Consider the following 20,998-nt stretch of genomic DNA (forward strand, 5'->3'; position numbering starts at 1 on the left):
TTAAACTTGAGAGGACAATCGAGCAGCACTTACGAGATCCTCCCTAGAAGAAAGACCAAGCCAAGATTTTACTTCCAACCAAACTGTTATTCAAGTGTAAACAGATAAACAGTTTTGAACATGCAAGAGCTCAGGGACTATTGTTTCCACAAGTTTCTGAGCAATTCTAGATGATGCACTTCAGTTATTTAGATGACTGGGGAAAGTGAGGCAAAAGAATTGGCAGTGAACACTGAACATCTTTATCTAGAGAATGAATGCTTTAAGAGACAAAGAAGGAAACAGGTGGGAGTCTGAATGACAGGATAGAATGTGGGAGCCAGGAGCCCTGACAACGTAGATATGACACACCTGGAACAATCAGGAGGGGAAGGGAAAATGGAGGTGTGAGTTAGACAGGATTTGGTGACCGTTTCTTCTCTAACAGCTAGGAGCCAAAGGGGACCATTGAAAGGTGATTAGTCAGAAATGCAAATCAAATCACGTCACTTATCTCTCTGCTCCTATCCTTCTATAGCTTCCCACTACAATTCGGGTAAAATTCCAAGTCTCAGATCTTGCAGGTTCTGGCCCCACCTAGCCTTGGAAAGACATCACTACCCAACAATCACCACTTTACACAGCCTCCCCCTCGTTCCTCGAGCTGCCATGTTCTTGGCTGCCTTCTGCATCTCATGTGCCCTTTTCCCCCCCAGGACTCCCGTGTGCTATCTGGGATGCTCCGTCTTCTTTCTTCACTGCCCATCATCCTTCTGTTCTCAGCTTCCATGTCTCAAAGCGGCCTGCCCTGACTCCCCAGATGAAATTGGTTTTTTGATGACACCCAATGCATTTTTCCCTCATAATAGCACGCTTTCATAATTATGTATTTAATGTCTGCCTCTCTCACAAGACTGTAAGTTCCAAGAAGGCAGAGCGAAGTCTGTTTGGAACACATTTAATTCCTAGGATGTAATATAGATCTTGGTGTGTGGTAAGTGCTTAATAAATATTTGCTGAGGGACTATCAAAACAGCTTCTACTCCACAAACTGCTCTTTCTGCCTCATTTCCTCTGCACCTGGAACATGCCAAGGTAAGAAGTCACTTCCAAAAACAATACTGAAAAGCTGCAGGACTTTTAAAAGATTCTGTTTCATCTATTTTCTTTACTAAGGCAGGAAAGATGGAAAATGCGTCTTGGAAAGATTTTCAGAGAGGACTGATATCAAAGAGTTTCCTGATAAGCTATACGTTCACTACAAATTCAGAAGACATTTTGTCTCAGATACATTGGGTTTCAGCAAATTTTATGATATGCTTCCATATGACAGTTATCACACAGAGATAGTCAAGGGTAAAATCAGAAAGCTTTTCACTTACTTTGGATGTACAAACTTGTCTATGAGATCAACCTTTTCCACCAGGTCTCCTCCAATTGTTCGGACTAAGTCATAGAAATCATTTTCTGTGTAATTCTCAGAGGGCAACCAGAATGAAATATCATTTATCACAGCCGGATATTTGCTAAGAGGCTAACAAAACAAGAGGAGAAAAGATACATGAACTTGTTAGTTGAACAAGAATATTTAAATTTTTCATAAAAAGTTGCACTTGACTAATTAGGAAATGCTAGTAAAACATCATTTCAGCATCTAAATTTGCAGAACAAAATGAACTTAAAAGATAAATCAATATTCAAAATTAGCAAATTCCATTATGAATATTACAGATTCTTATCACATTCATGTGTAACTGTACCATATGTTATATTTATACTGCCATTAACGTTCAACTTAGTACAAAGAAATTTGAATGTATTGTATTTCAGTTTTTCCCATTTGAATACTAGAGGAGAAAAGTTCAAATTTAACTAACATGCAATTCATTAACTTCTTGCGATACTTTCAGAAAGCCATTTTAGTAGAGAAATAAGAGCTTATCAAAATTGATATTTCAATTAGTAATGTCATTATTTGTTAGTATTTCTAATTACTAAAATAAAGGATTGGGTTGATAAGTAGTCACTTGGGGAATTATTTTTCAAATTATGCCTTTAAGGATGTGATAAACATAAATGTCCATTTCCCCCACTTTATTCCATTTTTTCCAGCTTATTAGCTCAGTAGTTCACCATTATATAGGACAGAGATTTAAAATTAGATATGTTTAGAAGTTTATTGCTTTCACACACATGCACATATATATATATATATCACAACTAAACATATAGCTCTCACATATATACATCAAAATTATACATAGATACATGTGTGTATGTGTGTATGTTTTGGTCTATAAGTTACTGCTGCAATAAAAAAAGTTTCGTTACATAACTATGAAAACCTAAGGGAATATCTGCTAAATTCAAACATCTTTTAGAAGGGCAAATTTACCAACTAATGTATGCCAAGCCTGACATTGCTATAAACCCTTTGGTGAATCATTCATCAGAGAAAGTATAAAGCTTTTAAATGGCAAAATATCTGAAGAACTAAATGCTCAAACATAAATGATTATTCAACTTGAAATATCAATAAAGTTATCAAACAAATGCATCAGTTTAGAACACACATTTCATACAAACACGATAAAGTTAGCATCCAGGTGCTGTTGACAAAATATGTTGGTTCCTGAGAAGCATTCTGTTTTCTCTCTCCTAAAGTCACAATGCTGTGATAAATGACCCATGGGTTAATGTAACAATAGATGACAGGAGTTTGGTGGTTACGCAGGTTGTTTCTCCTTTTGACAATACCCTTTTGTTCCTTATGGAAAATGGAAATTTAGGGAGAGAAGAGGCTGAGATTGCCAAGAATTAGCATGGAATTTCCTCTTCAATTAATCCAAGCTGAGGTACCATACTTACTGAGTTCTGATGCGAGACATGGTGACAGAGAAATGGCAGAAGGTGTCCCAATGAAACATGTGTCAGCAATTCATGGACAACAGTCAATATGATAATAATGCAGGCACCCAGAACACAGACCCCAAGACGTTATTAAAACACACATTGTGGTAAATACAGTTTAAAATCCATGCAGTTTAAAAGAAAAACCCAGACAGCTTATTGTATTGCGAGCCTATTTCAAGCTAAAAAATATAAAAAGTTTAATGGTTTAACGGACAAGAAAGCATTTAATCCACTAATAGGTAGGTATCGGACATGGGATACCTACTAGTGGCCTTTGCTTTTTTGAACGGGAGAAATAGAATTTTGTCTGGGAAATAAGCGGCTAACTATAGATCATGGTTACTGAGATGTGGGCTTTCTTTCAGGTGCTTAACCAGCGCTGGCGGTAAAAACCATTCGGTGGCTCCCCACTGCCCCAGGAGAAAGCCTCCAATTCCTAAAAGCTTCTACGTCTTTCTGATGTTCTCTAGGTTCAGGCCAGCCCAGCCTACTGGGTTTCTTTTTTTTTTTTTTTTTTTTTTGAGATGGAGTCCCGCTCTGTCCCCCAGGCTGGAGTGCAGTGGCGCGATCTCGGCTCACTGCAAGCTCCGCCTCCCGGGTTCACGCCATTCTCCTGCCTCAGCCTCCCGAGTAGCTGGGACTACAGGCGCCCGCCACCATGCCCGGCTAATTTTTTGTATTTTTAGTAGAGACGGGGTTTCACCATGTTAGCCAGGATGGTCTCGATCTCCTGACCTCATGATCCGCCCACCTCGGCCTCCCAAAGTGCTGGGATTACAGGCGTGAGCCACCGCGCCCGGCCCCTACTGGGTTTCTTAAACACACTAAGTGGCTTTCTCCACATACAATTTCCCACCCTCCCTATCTCACTTCTGGCCCTCAGCTACCCTGTTCACTTGGTATCCTCACAGACTCCATCAATCCCGTTACTGCACCCTATCCTTCTCCTGCACAGTACTTTTCATCCTCACTGTGTACTTACTTACTTCATGGCCGTCTTCCTGAGAGGTTGCCATTTTTGAGGGTGGGGCGTGCATCTCTGTTTCCACCTCTGGGATCTCTTTATTGTGCACAGTCCCTGTTACATTGTAGGTATTCTAGAGCCTAGAGGAGTACATTACAGAGCCGCCTGCTGTGAGCAATGACTACATTACAGTCAATGCATTCAGCTGTGTTTTCTCTTGTAACTGCATGAGCTAATGGACATACCACGTGGGTGAGACACAGAGCCTTGCCTGCATCCCTGGATTGTCCTAGGGTTTAGCAACCATGTGGAATGGCAAAGAGGCTGAAGCTGGACAGGCAAAGCCACCTGGTAGGAACTTGGCAACCCACAACCATAGAATCGTGGAATTTTAGAATCCAAAGGGACCTTCAATTACATACAACATTATTCGTGTTTTATTTCTTTTCTTAACAGAAGGATGACTATTTTACTAGTTTTATCAGATAACTGCATATAGTCGTCCCTCAGTATCTGAGGGGGATTGATTCCAGGGCCCACACAGCTACCAAAATCCTCAGGTCCCTTATATAAAATGGTGTAGTATTTGCATATAACCTATGCACATCCTCTGGTATACTTTAAATCATCTCTAGATTACTCATAATACCTAATACAATGTAAACGTTATGTGAGTAGCTGTTATATTGTATTTTTAAATTTTTATTATTTTTCATTGTTGTATTTTTAAATTGTTTTCCCCAAAATATTTTTGACCTACGATTGGCTGAATCCACAGATGTGAAACCCCCACATACAGACAGCTGACTGCATTGATGTGTTCTTTTGTTGATCCTCTTTATAATTTTTTTTTTAAATAATTGAAAAGGGCATCAAAACTACAGATATGAGATACGTTTGTCAGCTTGCTACTTTCTGCTCGTGGACGCCACCAAAGAAGCATCATTAAAGCCTCTCTTCTCCCTGCTGTCCTGCCTAAGTCAGAGTCTCCTAAAGAGCCCAAACAGCTGAGGAAGCTCTTCATTGGAGGGCTGAGCTTAGAAACAACCAATGAGAGCCTGAGGAGCCATTTTGAGCAATGGGGAACGCTCCTGGACTGTGTGGTAATGAGAGATCCAAACACCAATTGCTCCAGGGGCTTTGGGTTTGTCACATATGCCACTGTGGAGAAGGTGGAAGCAGCCATGAATGCAAGGCCACACAAGGTGGATGGAAGAACTGTGGAACCAAAGAGAGCTGTCTCAAGAGAAGATTCTCAAACACCAGGTGCCCACTTAACTGTGAAAAAGGTATTTGTTGGTGGCATTAAAGAAGACACTGAAGAACATCACCTAAGAGATTACTTTGAACAGTTTGGAAAAATTGAAGTGACTGAAATCATGACTGACCAAGGCAGTGGCAGGAAAAGGGGTTTTGCCTTTGTAACCTTTGACGACCATGACTCCGTGGATAAGACTGTCGTTCAGAAATGCCATCCTGTGAATGGCCACAACTGTGAAGTTAGGAAAGCCCTGTCAAAGCAAGAGATGGTGAGTGCTTCTTTCAACCAAAGAGGCAAAGTGGCTCTGGAAACTTTGGTGGTCATGATGGTCGTGGAGGTGGTTTGGGTGGGAATGACAACTTTGGTCATGAAGGAAACTTCAGTGGTCATGATGGTTTTGGTGGCAGCCGTGGTGGTGGTGGATATGGTGGCAGTGCGGATGGCTATAATGGATTTAGTAATGATGGAAGCAATTTTGGAGGTGGTGGAAGCTACAATGATTTTGGCAATTACAACAATCAGTCTTCAAATTTTGGACCCATGAAGGGAGGAAACTTTGGAGGCAGAAGCTATGGTCCCTATGGTGGTGGAGGCCAATACTTTGCCAAACCATGAAACGAAGGTGGCTAGGGCGGTTCCAGTAGCAGCAGTAGCTGAGGCAGTGGCAGAAGATTTTAATTAGGAAACAAAGCTTAGCAGGAGAGGAGAGCCAGAGAAGTGTCAGGGAAGCTACAGGTTACCACGGATTTGTGAACTCAACTAAGCACAGTGGTGGCAGGGCCTAGCTGCTACAAAGAAGACATGTTTTAGACAAATACTCATGTGTATGGGCAAAAAAATTGAGGACTGTATTTGTGACTAACTGTATAACAGGTTATTTTAGTTTCTGTTCTGTGGAAAGTGTAAAGCATTCCAACAAAGGGTTTTAACACAGATTTTTTTTTTTTTTGACACCCATGCTGTTGATTGCTAAATGTTAATAGTCTGATTGTGATACTGAATAAATGTCTTTTTTTTTTTTTTAATGTGCTGTGTAAAGTTAGGCTACTCTGAAGCCATCTTGGTAAATTTCCCCCAAGAGTGTGAAGTTAGAATTCCTTCAGGGTGATGCCAGATTCTATTTGGAGTTTATATACAACCTGCTTGGGTGGAGAAGCCATTGTCTTCAGAAACCTTGGTGTAGGTGAACTGATGGTTACTGTTGCCATCTGAAGTTCACCATTAAAAGTGATTACCCAAGCAAAATCATGGAATTATTGGTTATAAAAATGATTGTTGGCCCATCCTATGCAATATATCTAAATTGAATCTGCTACCAGATAAAATTATAGATGGGAATGAAGTTTGTGTATCATTCATTATCATGTGTAATCAATAAACGATTTAATTCTCAAAAAAAAAAAACTACAGATATAGTAGAGACTTTAAAAGTCATAGGTGAATATTTTGAACGATCTAATAACAATGAACTTGGAAACTTTGATTAAATGGATATTTCACTCAAAACAGAAAACTTAAACTGATGACTAGGTACCCACCATCAGCAGTGCTCTGTCTCACCACAGGTCTAACCAAGGCAGTAAACAAGAAATAGCTATGAACCTAATGAATAGAAATGGCGTAGGCAAAAATGTGTGATCCCAAATTTAAAGTTTTCCTACTAGGCATATGACTTGGACATGCGCAAACTGATGCTAAACACTCCTGTAACACTCTCTTCTTACCCTTACATTTATCGCCCTGCGGCGACTTCCAACGGTCTTGAAACAATATCCTTATATTTGAGGTTAAAAAGCAAGTTACAACAAAGTTCCAAGAATGAGTAATACTAAGTTTTCCGACATCAATGCAATTAAATTTGAAGTTCACAATAAAAAGATATTCGTTAAAAGTCACAAAATTCATATATTTGGAAACTAAAAAAAAAAAAAAAAAAATACATGCCCAAGTAAAAAGTAGCAATATAATCAATGTTCTTGGGGTGTTTGTAAGGTATATTACCTCTCATTCTGGTGTGGTCACACTTCTTTATTGTATTATTCAAATCTTCTATATCCTTTCTTTTATCTGCTTGATTTTCTTGATCCATCAGTTTCCAATAAAAAGATAATAAAGTCTCCCACTTTATCTCTGGGAAAGGTCCCTCCTCAGTCTCAGGGAATGAAAGTCATGACTTGTTAATCAAGACCAGTATAAGCGAGTCATGGTTATTTACACCATTGGCCAGGCGAAGAGGGGGCATGACCCAGCTTCACCAATGAGATGTTGTGGCAATTCTGTGGAGACTAAAGCATCAGACCTCAGTGAGGACAGCTTTTTGACCCTTCCTTCCTGCTTGAGATGTTGGAACAAGGTCATGATGACTGAGTGGCTTCAGATTTTTAACAGGTCACTTTAATCTATTTATATTCACTGTGATTATCAATATATTTTATTTCTACCATCTTCATTTGTGTTTTCTGCTAACCAGTCTTCCTCTTTTCATACATTTTCTCCTTTTCTGCCACCTATTGGATTGCTTGATTTTCAAAATATTCTAATATTTTCCCTCTGGTGTAAAGAGTAACTTGTATTTCTCTTCTTTAAGAAATATATATATATACACACCCACACATACATATTATCCTTTAATAAATTGTTCCAAATACAAAGTTATTTAGTGTCTCTATTCAGCTCCTAAAAAAGACAGGAAGCTTCATTTTCCCTAGCAGCCCCCTCTTCCTGGTTATTCTTGTCTAGAGCTTCATCTTCTAAACAAAATCACAGGAAAAACAGTAAATTAACTCAACAGCTAATTTTAAGTTAAAATATTTTTAAATGCCATATTTTTTTCTTGTATTCCACCTCTTTGTTGGGGGGCAGTGCTCTACGGAGTTTTCATAAAACTTGTGGTGGCTTGTACACCACATAGCACTGGAAGATGATTAGTCTCTCCCCTCTGGAGCAGAAAGCAGGTTTGTTCCCTCACCAGAATGATAAACATAATGTCTTCCTCAGGGACAAAGATGGAGCAGGTTTACTAATAGCCCCTTTAAAAGACTGGTATAAAAACAAACACACGCAAATGGACAAATGAAATACTGGAAGGTGCCCAAGCTTGAGGGTTTTCAGCTGTGTTCCAGCCCAGTGTGTGTACAGCATCCGGAGCTGCTCCGCCTCCCCGCTATTGAACTGGGGGACTAGAAGAGCCAATGCTAAGAGAACTCACGCTGCCTCCATGCTGAGTAACAAAGTCTTTGGTCTTTGAGGCAGGAGTCTCTTGTCTTTCTGCCTGCATCTATGAAAGTGCAGCGGTACCTTGTTAACCCACAAGTGAGGTAAAATCTTAGGCCTTTCCTAGTCCTAACACAATTCCTTCTTTTTCACTTCTGCTCTCTAAGTATCCTTCAAAGGTTTTTTTTGGCAGTGAAAGTCCACAGGAAGCAAACTCTCTCAGTATTTACATGTCTGAAACCCCTCACACTTTAATAATCTGGTAGGACACAAAATTCTAGCTTCATGTTTGTCTTCCCCAAGTACTCTGACAATTTCCCTGCCGCCTATTAGTAATGGTGACGAGTCTGCTGTCAGTCAGTGCTACTTCTTCACAGGTAAACTGTCTTTCCTTCCAGGCAGTTTGGAAGCGGTGTATCTTTATCCCCAAGGCTCTGCAATTTGACTCTGATGAGGCTGGGTCTGCATTTATCTTTATTTATTCTGCTCAGTACTCTGAGAGCGCTCTCAATCAGAGGGTTCACGTCTTGTTCCAATTCTGAAAAATTCCAGCACTACTTCTCTGCCATTCCTTTCATTCTCTCCTGGAACTGCAATAATCCATACTGCGTAGCTTCTGAATCTATCTTCCTCTCCTCTTAACTGACCTAGTTTAGGTTTTATTCTGTGTGTGTCTGTGCTGCATTCTGGGTGAATTCTTCAGTAACAGCATCTTAACTACTAATCCTCCTGTCAACTGAGTCTAGTAGTCTCATCTGCTTTTCCTTCTTTATTTTAATGAATCCATCACTCATTTCTGAGATTCTATTTTTTTCCTTATCTACTTACCCTTCACTTCTGCCAGTTTTTGCCTCTTATTCAGAATTTTCCTTTTTTTTTTTAAATGGTTATTATTTCTCCAATGGTCTCTTTGAGGGTATCTGGCATTTTTTTTTTCCAAGATAGCTTTTTTGTTTTACTTTACTCTCCAGTGAATTCACATTCTGCTTGCTGATTTGGATAGCTGACACCCCAAGGTCAGAGTTCTTCACGTGGCATGGAATTTGGGTGGGCAGGCTTGGCCTGCATGGGAGATAATTGTGAATGTTCTGTTGCTGATCACCCTCCCTGCTCAGAGGTTTTTGTGGTTCCTCTGCTTGAACCCCTCACACAGAATGGAGTTAATGTGGTGGTCTGGGTTCTTGCCCAGTGGTGATACGGCTGATGATGACATGGGGTACTTAGCTCAGCTCCTGATAAGGAGGCCTTGTCTCTTCCTGTGCTCTTCCCAGGATCAAAGCTTTCTATAGGCTAGAGGTTAGGGCAGGCAGTGATTCGGGCCTCCCTTCTAGATCAGAGGACAGGACCACTACCCCGCCCGCTTTCAAGCAGAGTACACGCTCGGGCCTGGCACGTTTAGTCTTACTGCCACCAGAGGTAAGCCTGTTTCCACCTCCCGGCTTGCGATCCTGCAGCCCACAGTGTCTGGTTTCACACTCTGCTTTGCGTTTGTCTCTGATCTATAGTGATATATCTTTTTTAGGGGAGTAGGGGGCATGATTATGATTTTTCCATTTTCCCTTTTTAGATTTTGATCTATCACTGCTGTGTGTTTGGAGCAGGCAAAGTGCAGCCTGCAAAGCAGCCACAACATGACTCTGTTTCTTCACACAACGGTTCTTAACTCTGTAGGGGAGGAGGACACAGGTCTCCCTGAGAATATGAAAACAGATTCAAATTCTCGTTCCAGAAATGTATATATCTTCTTAAATACAGATTTTCACGTAGAACTTTTAGGATTCACAAACCCAATAAAGTCATTCAATGACCAGAATAAGGATCTGGTCTATGACCCAGACTCCAAACTGTGTCATGCAGTTCAAATACAGACGGCTGAGATGACTGTCTTAAGGGAGTTAAAAAATACCAAAATCATACTTTACTAACATGATGTATACATGTATGTACATGTATATATACCTCGATATTGTTAAAAATATATACTTAACGATAAAATCAAAAATGAAGGCAATCATTGTTTGTCTTGTGGTTAACTACTTTCAATGCAGCATATTTATTTAAATTTAAAAAGTCCACCTTTTATAGGCTAGAAGACAAACCCCTGCCTGCAGCTCACACAGTTCTGTGGTTTCAGAGCCACCTGGGGCCCACCGAGGGCCTGGTAGTGAGTGCACGGCAGCCCACCTCCTCCGCTGCCCATTCCTGCTGCCACCCCTGCCTTTCCACAGGTGTTGAACCTGCGAGCACCTGCTAATGAGCTTGTGGCATGTTCATCTCTGCCTCAGAGTTTGCTTTCTGGGGAAAACTGACCTGTGACTCCGAGACATCAAAAAAATGTCAGCAACCAGTCAACATAAGAATTGGTGTCCAGGGAAACAGCAATCCTCAAAGAGCGTAGATGGGAGTGTGGCAGACCTGGCTTAGAATCTGCCCCTGTCCTACGAGCGATGACAGAGGAACGGCTCTGTCGGGGCCCCCTGGCAACCTCACACATATCTGCATAAGCCACCAAGCAAAGACTTGAACCGCAGCTCATCTGTGTCTTGAAAGGATAAATGCCTTGTGATCCTCTGGTGTTCAGGCCTCTAAGGAGCTGCTGGGAGCTATCTCCTACCCACCTGCCTACTTCCCTGGGAGGCTGTCATGAGGCAGTTTCTCCTCACCTCCCAGGTTCTGAAGGGGTGTGAGGCTCTCTGGCTCCCCTCCTTGGAATAGTACCATAGAATATAAAACCTCTGGGCTGCAGCCTTTAACTGGCTTCTCTGCAATGGGCTATGTCACAGCTGGCATTGTAATCACCTGCTCTGTTATGGACTGACTTGTATTCCCCTCCAAAAAAAAAGACAGTGGGAGTCCTAAACCCCAGTACCTCAGAATATGAGCTTACTTAAAGACAGGATCTTTACAGAGGGAATACATTTAAAATGAAATAATTGGAGGGACCCTAATGCAATATGACTGGTATCCTTATCAAACTGGGGAGATCTGGACACAGGCATGCACACAGGGAGCACACCACGTGCAGATGAAGCCAGAGGCTGGATAATGCTCCTGCAAGCCCGGGAATGCCAAAGTGCCAGCAAACCACTGGAGGTGAAGGAGGCACAGAACAGATCCTCAGAAGGAATCACCCCTGCCAACACCTTGATCTTAGACTTCCAGGCTCCAGAACTGAGAGACAATAAGTTTCTGTTGTTTAAGCCACCCTGGCTGTGGTACCTGTTTACGACCGCCCTACTAAACTAACATACCCTCCCTTTGTTTCAGGATCCTCCTTTCCTGATGGGTGGGAGCTTGCACCTTTGGCTACTCTTCCTTCTGCGTCTATGTAATAAGCTGTCTAAATCTACCGGGGCTCCCAGCCTGGCCAACATGGCAAAAACCATTTTAACAAAAAAATACAAAAATTAGCTGGGCGTGGCGGTCCATGCCTGTAGTCCCAGCTTCTTGGGAGGCTGAGGATGGAAGATGGTTTGAGCCCAGGAAGCAGAGGTTGCAGTGAGCCGAGATCGCGCCACTGCACTACAGCCTGGGTAACACAGCGAGACCCTGTGTCAAAAAATAAAACAATAAAAAATAGAGTGGCCCCTTGTATCTTTACCAGCCGAAATCGGTCAGGCCTTCGCCCTGACTGGTGTGCCGTGGGCTTGACACATGACTGAGGCCAATATGCCTCAGTTTCTTCAACTATAAAATGGAGACAGCACCTGTGTCAGCATACTGTGGTGAAGATGACATGAAATAACATTCACAAAGCACAGATGTCATGGTGTTCTGGACAAAACACTGATTTGGAGAGTTCAACAGATACACAAGTTTGATGGGTTGTCCATGACCCCATTATAAATTATAAGCTTGCCAAAAGGGATTGGGGAGGGGAGGGCTAAAAAGTGGGATTCTGGTTTAACAATGCTATTCCATCCTAACTGGCCCCTGCTCTGGGCCTAGCCCCCATATGTGAAATACAAATGTCTCCACGCACCTTCCAAGGTTAAAATCCTGGGAAGTTTCCTTTTTTTTTTTTTTTTGAGACAGAGTCTTGCTCTGTTGCCAGGCTGGAGTGCAGTGGCATGATTTTGGCTCACTGCAACCTCCGCCTCTTGGATTCAAGCGATTCTCCTGCCTCAGTTTCCTGAGTAGCTGGGACTACAGGTGGCCGCCACCACGCCCAGCTAATTTTTTTTTTTTTTTTTTTTTAGTAGAGATGGGGTTTTACCATGTTGGCCAGGATGGTCTCGATCTCTTGATCCCGTGATCCACCCACCTCGGCCTCCCAAAGTGCTGGGATTACAGGTGTGAGCCACTGCGCCCAGCCAGAGGTTCCCTTTTATCATTCCGTGATTGAATAAAAATTCTTCAGCTCCCATGAATCTGTTCATAAACGTTCTCAAGAAAGCTAGTAACACATTGTCAGCTGTTAATACAACCCAGTACCGCAGCACCCTTATTTCAGTAAAGTTTCTTTCTGCATCAAAATCTTCCCCTTACCTTAAAATTCTCTTCTCCTTTTTAATGTTACTGAAACGGTAACATTATCATTCTCCATTTGCAAATTTTTCCGTGCAAGTCAATCATTATTAAGTCATTCTCTGGTTTCCTTCCCTTTGGGCTAAGTTAGTATGTTTTTTGGTTTTCTTTCTCAACTCAGAAATTATTTGGAAAGCCTGTCAAACAGGAGAGGGTCTCTGTTTTCCCCACAAGTTCTCCACAGAGTTATGACATTGCCAAGGTGACTTTCAGTCAGCTTCTAACCATGGCCACAGTTAGTTAAAGGACCACTTTGCAGCTTCTATGGCACTTGTTCTCTTTCTAGATCAGAGCACATGTCCCCTGATTTTGATTGTGATTATATGATCACCAATGTTCACCGTTTGTGGGGTTGCTATGTGCCAGAGACTGTGCCAGCCACTTCATGTGCATTATCTCATAAACACACAGCACAACCCCATGAGATAGCCACCATCACCACTCCATGTATCCATGAGGACACTGAGACTTAGAGACCTTAACTAAGCTGTCTAAGGTCCAACAGCCAGTAAGTGGCAGAGCCAAGGTCAAATACAGGTCTACTAAGGCCGGGCTATGCTGTTAACCCCTGTACTTCGAGGCCTTCCACACCTCATTTTTTTTTTTTTTTTTTTTTTTGTGATGGAGTTTCACTCTTGTTGCCCAGGCTGGAGTGCAATGGTGTGATCTCAGCTCCCTGCAATCTCCACCTCCCAAGTTCAAGTGATTCTCATGCCTCACCCTCCTGAGTAGCTGGGCGCCCGCCACCACACCTGGCTCATTTTTTTGTATTTTTAGTAGAGACAGGGTTTCTCCATGTTGGTCAGGCTGGTCTCGAACTCCCAACATCGGGTGATCCACTTGCCTCGGCCTCCCAAAGTGCTGGGATTATAGATGTGAACCACCGAGCCTGGTTCCAGGGCCTCCCATTTAAAACTAAGGGCTCTGCTCTAGCTTGGGCTGCTGTAACAAAAATATCACAGACTCGGTGGCTTGAACAACAAACATTTACTTCTCACTGTGCTGGAGGCCATAGGGTGCCAGCATGGTTGGGTGCTTGAAGGCCCTCTTCCCGGTTTAGACATGGCGGCTTTCTTGCTGTATCTTCACATGGCAGGGGAGAGAGAGCTGCAAGCTCTGCTGTCTCTTCCTCTAATGGCACTAATCCCACTTCTGAGAGATCTACCCTCATGACCTCTCTAAAGCCCCACTTCCTAATACCCTGGTGGTTGGATCTCAAAGTACGAATTTGGGAGGGACACACACATTTAGTCCAAGTTTCTACTACTGTTTCCAGAAGCAGTCTATTCGGCCTAATTAACAATTATGTAAATAAGCCCAAATCGAACATTTATCCCTATGGTGCCTTCAATGACATTTCCTTTTCAAATGATTAATTTAGCTTTTAGATTAATTATCTTGAGTCATAAGCACGTCCAGTCTGTTTATAGCCCATGCGATCGTGTTCTTATCTAAATTAACTTAAAAATCAGCTTTACCTATAAAAAAATAGCATGCCCTATCAGTTACTTTGTTTTACATCTAAATGTTTGATGGCCCTTACTTTTAATTCCATCTATTCATTTTGTAATAAAAACTGCTTATCAAATTTGGCTGGTGAGTTTGGTACTTTATGAATTCAGGTTGTTTTAACTTATGATTTCATGCTGCTTTGATATTTACAGATTTTCTCACTTTGTTCCAATATTTTGTTTTTATTCTTACTTTCACTGAGTACCAGGAGCATACTGTGTTGGCCAGAGTCAGGCACAGTTCCTACTCAGGCAACTTTTGTTCTGTTACTTCATTAAGAAACCACACGAGACTCACCAAGTTCTAAACATCCCTCTAAATTGTAATGTTTCCCATATTTGTACCTAACTTTTGATAGAATTTCTGTAAGTATTTCTATAAGGAAATCATATGGAACGATCATTTTGGTAACCTTGTATTCAATTAACTTTTGATGTTTCAATATCATGGTCCCCCAACTATCTAGTGAATTCCTTGAGGACAGAAACAGATTTTCAAGTCTTTTTGAATCCTTTCATATTTGCCTTAAAGGTCTAGAATGCTTTACTTAAACAGATGATGCATTTGGAAAATGGAGCTACAGTATGCTACTCTAGTTAGACAGGGGAGTCAGAGCCCGTCTGCATTGCATGTGGCTCCAAAATCTTCATGGGGACTTAGGGTCTGAAGCAAGGTTTCAACGCCCCTGCCTGAACTTACTGGTTTTTCACAAAAAAAAAAAAAAAAAAAGAAAAAGAAAAAGAAAAAAGCGAGCCTGAGAAATCTTTGTTAAATAAAATATCGCATGTGCCTCTGGTTAAGGAAGGACTCGCAGAGGAGGTGGAGGCCTCAGCCCAGAGTTCATAATATTTCACTGCCTTTGAACATCTGGCCAGGTATTTTATACAGAATAAAAATGCCAAAGTACAGTATCTTGTGGGGTGATGAAAATGTCCTAAAATTGACTGTGGAGATCACGTATCTGTGAATATACTAAAAAACACCATTGAATTACAGACCGTAAATGGGTGAATTGTATAGCATGTAAATTAATCTTGCAAACGTTTTTATGAAACAAAAAATGAATAAATATATTGATAGAAGAAATATGGAGAACTTCTCTTTTCTATTCTGTCTATCTCATCTTCAGAACTTATCAAACACTTCATCTTTTACGTTCATTTTTTTTGGTTAAATAACTAGTCTTTCTGGAGGCGGCATTACTGTCACACTCTATTTTTCCTCTCAGAGGTAAAATATTTGCAGGAGGTTTGCCCATCTGTGTAGATCTTCCATTGCATTTCTTTTCTGTATCGTCATGGCCTTGTACCACCATGTACTTTAAGTGAACTCACGTATGGTTTTGATTATAATTTCTCCCAGTTAATCATGCTTACTGTGAGACAGATATAAGCCTTCCATTTGCCTCATTTAAAATGAGTGGAGATGCTAGGTGAAAACACACATAATGAGAAGCTAGGTCTGTGAACTCCTAACCTTGAATTTAACCTCAAATATACTTAGAGGATGAACTCTCAGAGCTGGCTCACAGTCTCTTGTTAATTTTACATCATCTCCGTCTCTGCAAGGCCCCCATTCTGATAGGGATTATATATGCTGCAAGGTAAAACTGAGGCCCAGCTAGCAAAGTCACTTGAATTTGCCTGAATCCACACAGAGCTGGCCTTCTGACTGTTCCAGTGCACAGAGGAAAAGGAACAAATTGAAATGAACCCAAAGAACTTAAGATGTGACTTCCAATGGCTTGTTCAAAACTGGAGTAAATGTCAAACTTCCAAATCTCACAGAAGGAAGGTCTTCTATAGACTGGACCCCCTTGAATCTGACCTTCCTCCTTTCTTCCTCACCCTATTCCCAAGCCCATGTCCTGGTCTAGTGGTCCTTTGGGGCCAGATGCTTTGATACTACGTTTTAGATTTCTTCCTGACCTCCATAGTGCTAAAGAATTAACACTGTTTCTGTTGTCTCTCTGCAGTGACCCTAGTCCCCCAGTAGACATTCACCCTATGCCTTGTTAGGGAATCTTTGTTAGAAGATAGCATTGTTCTCTATCCCTTCTGGTGACAGAAATATCCAGGGAAAGTGGTTATGCTGAGTTGATTACTTCTGAAATTATTTATTGATTGATACTTCCAGAAAATAGCCTAACATCAACTCTCAATTATAGGGTAGAAATGGAGAGAAGACAAAAAAGCTAAACATGACCACTTATTTATTTAATTACATACTTACTTACTCGTTTATTTATTTATTTATTTTGGAGACAAGGTCTCCCTCTGTCACCCAGGCTGGAGTGCAGTGGTACAGTCATAGCTCACTGCAGCCTTGACCTGCTGGGCTCAAGTGATCCTACAGCCTCAGCCTCCAGAGTAGCGGGAAATACAGGCAGGTACCACCACACCTGACTAATTTTTTTTTGCAGAGATGGGGTCTCACTATGCTGTCTAGCCTCATCTTGAACTTTTGGCCTCAAGCAATCCTCCCACCTTGGCCTCCCGAAGTGCTAGGATTACAGGCGTGAGCCTCCTTGCCCCATCTTTCACCTAAATTTTTAAGAGAAAATATCATAGTTGCTCTGGGCAAGGAAAGGGGTGGCAGGGAGACAGGATGGGGAAGAAAACTCTTGGTGACCCAAGGGACTGGTGAGATTGATCACAGGTCCGGTGGCGGCTTCATGGGTAGCTACTGTATTATTATGCTGTATAATTTCAAAAGAGCATATATTTTCTAAATATCAAATACTAGATTAAAAAGAAAATTAAAGGAAAAAGGATATCAACGTTAGTCATTACCTAGAGAAATTATGTAATGGAAGGAAATATTGACTACGGTTTATGCATTTGTATGTTTTTAAAAATTGACTTTTCTACATTTAAAAGAAAATTCCACCTGTTAATATTAGAGTAGACTTCAACAAAAAAGACAATGAGTTCAATTTCTCCACATTAGGGAGAAATGTGAAATGTTATTTTCTTTTGGGCCAAATTCAAATGAGTCCAACAAAGCCTACACCAAAGTTCACAGGGGGCTGCTGCGATGCCTTGGTTAGCAGGGTGCTGTGAGTATGGAGTGCTGCTGGAGAAACGGCTGCCTCTGAGCTCAGGCGGTGGCCTGCAGAACTCAAACATCAGACCAGAGAAAAGAACATCAGGAGCCACTATGTGTCTCGCCTGCGATGGCTGCTTCAGCCACTCAGACTTCCTCCCTGCTTCCCAAGAGCTCGTAGGCCAGAGGGGAAAGGGAATTTTAGACATGGCAAGTGCAGAATGTGGCACTGTGCACCAGGAGCAGAAGCAGACCCAGCCATCTTGGCAAACCTGGCTCAAAGCCCTCAATGAGTCAGGTCATGCTCCCCTTCCCAGCAACAGCCGCACCTTCCATCCAGCAAGCAAAAGTCTCAGTAAGATCAGTCCATTCAAATAACAAAACACGGGTGAATATTTACAAGTTTTTGGCCATCTGTTGGGTCAAATGCCAAACTTAGCAGGGAGAAGAACAAGGTACTGAGTGCTTTCTGGAGCAGCTGCTTTCCATCCAGGGCAGCAGTGCCGGCGCTGGGCCTTCTTCTCCCTGACCAGGCACAAACTGCCAGCTTTCTGCATCCAGGTTTCCTCATCTGCAAAAGCGGGTGCTCAGCACCTCACACACTGTCACCTGACCAAAACTATCCCACAGGGTGTCACGAGGGGGACTGTGAAAACCCTGGGCCATTGTCAAGTACCCTGAGACATGTTGGATTTAACCAAGTTAGGCAGGGGAAACCTGACAAAGATTATAAGTGAGTTTGTCCTTCCTACCTTGTAAACCGAAAAGACCAAGTGCAACCCAAGTTTTGGATTCCACTGGTTACTAGAGGCCAGAAGAGAAGCTGGCAGGGGCATCGACATCCGACTTGCAGGGCATCTCACCTCTCACCTCCACCCAGATCACTATTCCTGTTTCTCAAAATGACCCTGGGCTTCTTGCTGGTTTAAGAATATTAACTATTCGGAATCTGGAAAAGTAGCTTTTTAGTGTTCCATCAAATAAACCCTATACAATGTCGCTGAGGCCATGAACAAGCAAAATCATCAATTAAGAGCTAACATTCTAAGCCCTTTAATGATTAATTTCCCTTATGCAAAATGAATGATAATGGTTCCATACACAGCACTAGCCAGGAAACCAAATTTAGAGATGTCTTCTTTCTCCCAAAACTATCACATGTGCTGGTACCTACATATGACAAAAAGGTTTTCGACTTTCACTTACCCATTCTCACAATGGAGCAAGGCAGATGGTGTTGTCCAGATTTTGTGGACGGGGAAAGCGGGTGCAGAAGCAACTGCACTCAGGGGTGCACGGTTAATGAGCGAGAGGAGAGCTGGGATCAAAGCAGAGGTGCGTGTGACTCCCAAATCTCCTGTTCAGCCATCAATCACAGCACACCAACAAAGCGTCACCTCTTCCTGACGGCCTCCCTGAATATGCTGAATGTATAATGGTGGTGGCGCCTCACCTGTCTCTTAGGGACCATCTCTATTCCTATTTTAGCTTCAGTAGACTCCTACAAAATAAGACTAATATCCTTACCTCATCGAATTATTACGAAAATTAAATGGGGCAACATATTTAAAACCCTTATAAATTACAAAACTCCACACTAGGTAAGGTATAATTAACTACCCCCTTTCTCTTGCCAGGCACTGTTACTTTGTTTCATCTTCAAAGTCTAAGGGGGAGGTCACTCAGCCGCTACAACTCGGCTCTGCTACTTGCTAGTTTTTGTGACCTTGGGCATTTCCTTAATCGCCCAATCTCCCATCTACTAAAAGAGGGATCATTCCAGTCGTCTGTCATGGCGTTGCCAGGGAGGATTGAAGGTGTCAGCGTTGGTAAAGCATGTCATAAATACATTTGTGTTTACTATTTTACTGCTCTTCCATTCATGGCCAACCACAATTTAGTTCAGATCCATCTGCTTCTCCCACCTCCTCAAGCTGTGGCAATGACCATCCCAGTCTGTAACCTGGGGAAGAGTTTACATTTCTGTTTATGTCACTTGGTGGCAAGTGTTAAGGGCAGGGATCACATCTTCTCCCTCGTTCTATTAACCATAGTGCCTGGCACACAGTGGAAATAACCAACATCTGCGGACTTGAATTAGAAAGTCTGTGGCTCTCTTTCATGATTTCTGGTTTCACCAGCCTTGATCTGGCTGTGGTACCAGGGATGCAGGAAATGGGGAGAAGGGCCATCAGGGAACGCCGACAGAAGCGAAAACCTATCAGAGAGAGCATATGATGGGCGGTTCTGCTGAGACGCCATTTCCCCTTAGGTACACATCAAGGGATTAAGGGGTAGACCTCCTAGGCAGAAGGTATGAAGGGATTATAAAATGGACACTTGGAAATGCTGAGGGTCTTTTAGACTTTTTCTCTGAAGAGCTAAAGGGTCAAACTCAGAGCTAGAGAGGAAGAAACAAGAAGAGAAAGTGCAGGGCTCAAAGCTACAAGACAGGACCTTCGGCTTTGCTCTTGGGCTAACAAAGCAGTAATTAAGCTGTGGCCTCTCAGCTCCAAACCCCCTTCCTGCACTCTGCTGTGGGAGACTGGGTTGGACTCTGCAAACTGCACTTCAGCTTGGCCAGCGGCTCCCCAGGAGGCTCCTCCAGTTGGCCCTGGAGGAAGGCTGCTGGCCGGACAGAGGAGAAGGGGCTGGCTCCATTCTGCTGGCTTCCTGTTCCTGTCAGAGGCTCAGCAGCGTGGCTTCTACACACTGGCAACCAGGAGCAGAAGCTTCATTCACATCACAGTTTTCCCAACGTCACAGCATCGGCCTCATCGAACCCCTCCTCAGAGATGCCAGCACAGCCCCTCTCCTTGGAGGTGGGTCCCAGCCCCACGGGTCCCTCCTCTGAGCTCAGAGACACCTGCTCGGCTTGTCCTCCGCTTCAGGGGTTTGGGCCTTAGCTCTGAAGGACCGTCCACTGAGGTTTTAAGTTTCATTAATTCCAGCCTCTTCGACTGTTCCCTCAGCCCCAGGGTGGGGAGCTGCTTTCTGCCATCTGCCTCCATGATAGCTCCATGTTCTCCTCTTGACTTCTTAATGACCTCACTCAAAGGCTAACATTTCTTTAGTTTAAATTCTCTGTATTAAAAACCAAACAAACGGCATGGTTTCCGTCTCCTGCCTGGACCTCACTGATACGGCAAAGAAGGAAGGGAGAAACAAATTTATCAAGAAGTCTGTGGTCTCTATCCCTGTTATCACACCAGATTCTAATAAAGTACAGAAAGAAAACACAGAAAAACCAATTCACAACATAAATTTAAACAAAGAACTGAAGGAACAAGGGTGTTGATAAGTTGCTCAGGGAATAACAAAGGTGCTTCAGGCACGAATCCTCTGCTCGTTGAGGGAAACTTCAAAGGTACCAACTCTCTCTCCTCTTGTAATACTCAACAAGAAAACATTCTCCAAGTACTATGCCCTACACTGAAGGATCCCCATCCCTGCAAAGAAAAGATCCTAGGCCCACATGCCCTCAAGTTTCTTTCCCTTCCACTCTCAAAAAATACTCCGCGATGTCAGAAGAGAACTCCAAACTAGGTGAGGGACCTGGGAATGAATGTCAGGAAGGGTGAAGG

The 20,998-nt window shown here is 42.5% G+C and overlaps 1 protein-coding gene and 1 pseudogene across 21 annotated transcripts in view; one reads left to right on the forward strand and one right to left on the reverse strand.

Annotated features, from left to right (window-relative positions):
• The window catches only part of FARS2 (phenylalanyl-tRNA synthetase 2, mitochondrial), a 524,433-nt gene that overhangs the window by 150,256 nt on the left and 353,179 nt on the right, over nucleotides 1-20,998 (reverse strand). For all 21 annotated transcript variants that reach the window (XM_063632667.1, XM_063632663.1, XM_055263664.2 and 18 more), the window contains one exon: nucleotides 1,362-1,513. In XM_063632667.1, coding sequence (XP_063488737.1) covers nucleotides 1,362-1,513 — 152 coding nt within the window. The remainder of the gene's footprint in view (nucleotides 1-1,361; nucleotides 1,514-20,998) is intronic.
• LOC129473306 (heterogeneous nuclear ribonucleoprotein A1-like) lies at nucleotides 4,515-6,443 on the forward strand (annotated as a pseudogene).

Source organism: Symphalangus syndactylus, chromosome 23 (genome assembly GCF_028878055.3).
Source record: "Symphalangus syndactylus isolate Jambi chromosome 23, NHGRI_mSymSyn1-v2.1_pri, whole genome shotgun sequence".
Lineage (NCBI taxonomy): Eukaryota > Metazoa > Chordata > Mammalia > Primates > Hylobatidae > Symphalangus > Symphalangus syndactylus.